The 6,168-nt window shown below is 38.0% G+C and overlaps 1 protein-coding gene across 1 annotated transcript in view; it reads left to right on the forward strand.

Moving 5' to 3' along the window:
• Positions 1-5,227, forward strand: part of LGSN (lengsin, lens protein with glutamine synthetase domain) — a 47,950-nt gene extending 42,723 nt beyond the window's left edge. Inside the window, exon 6 of the mRNA XM_058555448.1 lies at positions 4,028-5,227. Within this exon, the coding sequence (XP_058411431.1) occupies positions 4,028-5,227 (1,200 nt within the window). The remainder of the gene's footprint in view (positions 1-4,027) is intronic.
• Positions 5,228-6,168: the final 941 nt, after the last annotated feature.

The raw sequence follows: 6,168 nt of genomic DNA on the forward strand, positions 1-6,168 counted from the left end.
ACTTTTTGAATATATCTTACTTTTATCACTTTAATATCAAATTGTAATTTTTCTTGTTTGCTTTATGTTGGGAAAAAACGAGCATCTTCAAAACACTTTTAAAAAGAATTCCAACAGATTCAAATGTGTTTCTTAAGAAATTCTTTAGATCTGCCTGTAGATATTGTTCCCTCCTCCTCCAAGCAAGAACACATGTTGGTTAATTTTGACAACAAAATGTGAAATTTGTTGTGGACAGGCTCACAATCTAATTCACATGAATTTCTTTCAATCAATAAGAAAACATAACGGGCACTTCAGGCATTTGCCAGACACCTCAATATAAAAGTCTTTGCCACTCAGTTTTTGTCAAATTCTAATAATTTATTCTGCTAATGGCATCTCAAAGCTACATGTTTAGAACATTATTCTGTTCCTCAGAGGAATTCCTCTACAAAAATATAATTTAATATGCTCCCTACATTTGCTGAGGATTGACATAACTAACACAAAGAGAAAATGTCTGCATTATTTTTTTTTTTAAGAAAATGCTATTGAAAATATTTTCCATTATCTTGTTCAAGGTCCCACATATAAGAACCACTTTTTGTTCCCCTGGAGTTTAGCTAGGGAAAATTTTCTCTATCATGAGAATTTTAGTATAACTCATCATACTTCCTCTCAATTGGTGTATTTATTCTTAGTTCCAGTTTTCCAGTACATTTCGTTACCCATTTCCTTGTCTACTTATTGTTATTTTATTCCCATTTAATGATCATACAGTATTTATGTTTATATATTTTTTAACAAAACACTTTAAATTCATTTTGGAATTTGTAAAGGTGTAAATAGTAATGAGTATTTGCATCATGAATATTTGTAATTTAAGATTAGATAATTCGTTTTGGAAAACATTGTGAATAGACATTAAAAATAGATTCATCTGTGCAAATCAATCTAAACAATATGTGTTTATATATATATACACACAATTCCATATGGGAAATTCATTAGGCAAAGATTGGAGTCAAGGTGCTGGCCCCGTGGCTTAGCAGTTAAGTGCGCGCGCTCCGCTGTGGGCGTTCCGGGTTCGGATGCCTGGCACTTACCTACACACCGCTTGTCCGGCCATGCTGAGGCGGTGTCCCACATACAGCAACTAGAAGGATGTGCAACTATGACATACAACTATCTACTGGGGCTTTGGGGAGAAAAAGGGAAAAAAAGAAAAAAAAGAAGGAGGAGGATTGGCAATGGATGTTAGTTCAGGGCTGGTCTTCCTCAGCAAAAAGAGGAGTATTGGCATGGATGTTAGCTCAGGGCTGATCTTCCTCAAAAAAAAAAAAAAAAGATTGGAGTCAAGTCAGTAATTTGAATTTGCCTATGGCATAGTGAAAAGTAATTTCAATCTTTATAAAATAATTTTTAAACTATTTTTCTATTTGTGGAAAATAAAACATCAATTTGAAAATTGTTAGACCATGAAGGGATATAAGAGATAATATGATCCATCGTCTTCACTTACAGATGAGGAGACTGAGTCTCAGAAAGGTTAAGGAAGGCTTCCTTAAAATTGTACCACAGTTAGTGGCAGAGCTGGCGTCAGTCTGTGATTCCTCACTTCCAATCCCAGTGCTTTTTTTTTACCGCACCTTCTGCCTCCAGCTCAGCTTTTATGTTTCCTTTTCTTCTTCATTTGAGCTAAGAGTTCTTTCTTATTAAATCAAAAAATATTGATTTTTTAAAACAAGCATCTACTAAGAATAGAGGAAAAGACTGTTTCATAATTGGAAAAGGCCAAATGGGGAACCTCTGATATGATGGTATCTCTCTTTTTTTTAGAGAACTTACCATGTGCCTGGCAGTGTGCTGAATACCTTACAGACATTAGTTTATTTAAATCTTACAACCAACTCGTACTGTCTCTGTTCTCTCAAAGGTTTTTATTTAAATTATATGCAGATCATCTGTGTTCCTTCTATCTGTGATCTAATCAAAACATGACATATTGCTGTAGAACTCACAGCTAATTCTTTGCTTATTTCAAAAGGTGACCTTTACTGTGGTCCAAATTTCAGTTATTGTGGAGATTTGAGCTATTCTGCAAGAATTTTTATTCAGTCCCTGGTGATCTGCGTTGGAGTGTGAAGTTGTCCTAGTGCTTTATATTTCTAAACACAATTTAAGATAACTTAATTTGTGGTCAGGAACAAGATATGTTTCTATATATTTATATATTTTCTGCTACTAATAAAGAGTATTTCGAATTCAGAACGTCCAAAAAAGAATAAAGAAAATGACAGTGTTAGAAAAGAGCACTCAGAAAAATACATTAAATAGCCTGAAGAATAAAGTGTGACTTTTTACTATTCTTTAAATTTTTGAAGGGCCGTTGGAGTGAAATGGTAACAAGCTGTCCTCTGTTATTCCCAACCAAGTGAATACAAACCCAGACTGACACTGCAGAAACGCTTGGAAGCCTCTTGAATAAAATACTTTACCCCTCGTTTTTAGATGCACACAGAACTAACATACAGATTTTCAAACTAATAAATTGACAAGTAGGGAAATAACACTATTTCTTACAGTGAAAATTCCAATTAAAGGATTTCGTACTAAAGTACTTTAAAATCCCACAATGTGTGTGTGTGTGATTGTGTGTGTGTGTGTGTGTGTGTACGAAGTTTATATAAACAGATCCTTGAGTGAGTTGAAAAATTAAGCAGGCACTCAACAGTGCTCAACTTACTCAACTTTATCACTGGCAAGAGTTGATTTGGACCAGCCAAGTCAAATGGCATTTGAAAATATGTGTAGAGATGGTGGCAAGTGAAGGAGGCAGTGGCCCACAGTCAAAGGCAGAAGAGTGGACCAGTAGATTGCCCCTACTAGCGCCAGCCCCTGTGTGGTAGCCATGCTCTTTGGGATTTGGAGGTGACATAAGGAACAATCTGGCTTGTGTAATGTTAGTAAGTTTTATTAACCTCATGATGCTCACTGACATCATGGGAACCCAACTTTATAGTCAGCTTTGTCTCCACCCATTAATGTAAACTCCAACACGTGAAACCTTGTTGATATTCCTATTACATAATTTCTAGAAATTGTTTTATGTGTCTGTTCCATTTTACAACCTCACCACTTCCTTGTTGTCTGGCACACGGCAAAAGTTAAATAGATGACCAAGTCCATTGAGCTCAAGAGGTATATGGCTAGAGAGTGCTGCAGCAGTCGTCTAGTCTAACACTTGTGTTTCACAGACGTGGAAGTCAAGGCATGCAGTCTAACGACTTGCCTACCTTCACGCAAGTAATTATTGAAAGAGTTAGGACTAGAAGTCAGATTTGGTGACTCCCAGTTCACGCTGACTTGAAGCTACAGTATTTTGGAAACTTTGGAGATATAATATCCACATTCATGGGCAAAGTTTCTGGGACACTGTGACTGTGAGATAGTTCATTCTTAGGTGGATTGTAAGAGTAAATGAAGACAGGAGAGCAGCTGTCAGCAGACCTGGCTCCTCTGGCGTTGGGACAACTGTTGTGTGTGTCGTGTGTCCTAGGACTGGCCACGGTCAGCTCTCTGAGAAGGACTGAGGATTCTTTACTGCACACTTTTGAAAGTCAGTTAACTATGGGGATTACAATAGCAATAAGCCAAAATAAAGCCTTATCTGAAGTATTAGCAACTATGCCCTTCAATAAGATATGTTTTAAAAAGTAGTCTGGGTTATGATAATTTCAAATAATTCCATAAGGGTTTACCTTTGTCATTTGCTCTAAAGACATTTTCTTTATTGTTATCCCTTTTATTTATGACTGCTATTTCCAGATCCAAGAGCATATAAAGCCTTCAAGGCTAAAAATACTAAGCGTTGTTTATAAAAGTACCTTTGGGGGTTTTATTTTAAAATATTTAAAATTGATCTGATATGAAGCTAGTGGTAACTAACAGATGTTAAACACATTTTTTTCTCATTAGCAAGGCTGTCTCTGCCACCTTTTGTTTGTTTTCAAGTTTCAAAATCTGATTGCTCTATCTTCTTTAGGAAAAAGTGATCCATGGCGTTTACATGCCCCGAGGTTATCTTGAATTGATACCGCATCCTAAGGACAATGAAGTGGATCACATAAGAGCAACATGTTTTAATAGTGACATAGTCCTGATGCCTGAGCTATCAACCTTCAGAGTCTTGCCATGGGCTGAGAGAACTGCAAGAGTGATTTGTGACACCTTCACTGTGACCGGAGAGCCTCTGTTGACTTCCCCCAGGTACATTGCAAAGAGGCAGCTGAGCCAGCTGCAGGACTGTGGCTTTTCCCTGCTCTCTGCCTTCATCTATGATTTTTGCATTTTTGGTATGCCCGAAATTATCAATTCAAAGACCATATCTTTTCCTGCTTCAACACTGCTAAATAATCATGACCAGCCCTTCATCCAGGAACTCGTTGATGGCTTATATCACACTGGAGCCAATGTCGAAAGCTTTTCCTCCTCGACGAGGCCTGGTCAGATGGAAATCTGTTTTCTGCCCGAATTTGGCATCAGTTCAGCTGATAATGCATTTACCCTCAGAACAGGTGTCAAGGAAGTGGCAAGGAAATATAATTACATTGCCAGCTTTTTCATTGAGACTGGATTCTGCAATTCAGGAATCTTGTCTCATAGTCTCTGGGATGTCTGTGAGAAGAAAAACATGTTTTGCAGCAGTTCTGGAATTGAGCAGTTCACAATCACTGGGAAAAAATGGTTGGCAGGACTCTTGAAGCACTCTGCTGCCCTCAGTTGCCTGATGGCTCCTGCCGTCAGCTGCCGAAAGCGCTATTCCAAGGAGAGCAGAGACCTGAGGGAGAGTGTGCCCACAACGTGGGGCTACAACGACAACAGCTGTGCTTTTAATATCAAGTGTCATGGCGAGAAAGGCACCCGTATAGAAAACAAACTGGGCTCAGCCACAGCGAATCCTTACCTGGTGCTGGCGGCGACTGTTGCCGCCGGCTTGGACGGACTTCGAAGCAGCGAGGATGTCTTGGTTGGTCCAGATGACAGCACGGACCTTTATCAATTACAGCCTTCCGAGATCCCTTTGAAACTGGAAGATGCCCTTGTGGCCCTGGAGGAAGATCAGTGTCTGAGGGAGGCCCTAGGAGAAACTTTCATTCGATATTTTGTGGCCATGAAGAAATATGAATTGGAAAATGAAGAAACAGATGCTGAGAGAAATAAATTCTTAGAGTATTTTATTTAGACTGGAACCCTTAACATTCCTCTAGAGATATGATTTTTACTTAAGTAGCTGATCTACCGAAAAGAAAAGATTGGACTTCTGTAATTAACAACTACAAGACTACCAATGCTTTCACTTTTTTTTGTCCCTGTAGAACATTTGACAAATAAGGGGGACTGCTGAGGGGATTCTGATAACAGAAACAAACAATAAAGTTGCAGTGAAGCTGTAATATGCAAACTTACTGGGTCTTGTCAGTTAGTCATCATTTCCTCTGTGTATGTTGGCCTAGATAGAAATAGTCAATTTTTTCAGGCAACAAATATATTCACACAATAAAAAAGACTTAAGAATTAGAGAGCAAAATTTAAATGACTAAAAAAAAAAAAGAAATAATTTTAATTATACACATAGGTTGTGACTGCCAGGGAGACAAAAATAGTTACTAATATAATCTCACTAATCAAGACATATTGAAGATCTATTTTCCAAGCATCATTGTGATGTTTCTAAATAACTTAAGTTTTGCAAAAATACATCATGATAACAAGTCAGCAGAAGTTTTCACAAAGGTCTCTTGTCTTCTTACCCTTATTCATTTTTCTTTCTACCCTTCTTCACTAGCTCCTGAAAGGCTTAGGAACTTCAAGCCTGTAATGTCCCCAAGAAACCAATCCACCAGAAATGGAATTTGGGCTGGGCACAATGAGGTCAGATATTTAAAAGTAGTCAAAACCTTTCTTTAAACAATGCCTCACTTAGAAGCTCAGTACACGATATAGGTGGAATGGGTATGTGCCAAGGGGCGGGTGGGCTCTGCCTGGTTTGCTCCATTCTTTGAAACTAGAAATTTCAAAGATAACTCGAGTGCTTTGTGAAGTGTGAGAACAACTGCCTAGGTAACCAGGGCTATGTTTCCAGCTCAAATTTGTATTTAAATTACTGATTCTGTTGTCCCTAGA

The sequence above is a fragment of the Diceros bicornis genome, chromosome 14 (assembly GCF_020826845.1).
Source record: "Diceros bicornis minor isolate mBicDic1 chromosome 14, mDicBic1.mat.cur, whole genome shotgun sequence".
NCBI classification, from domain to species: Eukaryota; Metazoa; Chordata; class Mammalia; order Perissodactyla; family Rhinocerotidae; genus Diceros; species Diceros bicornis.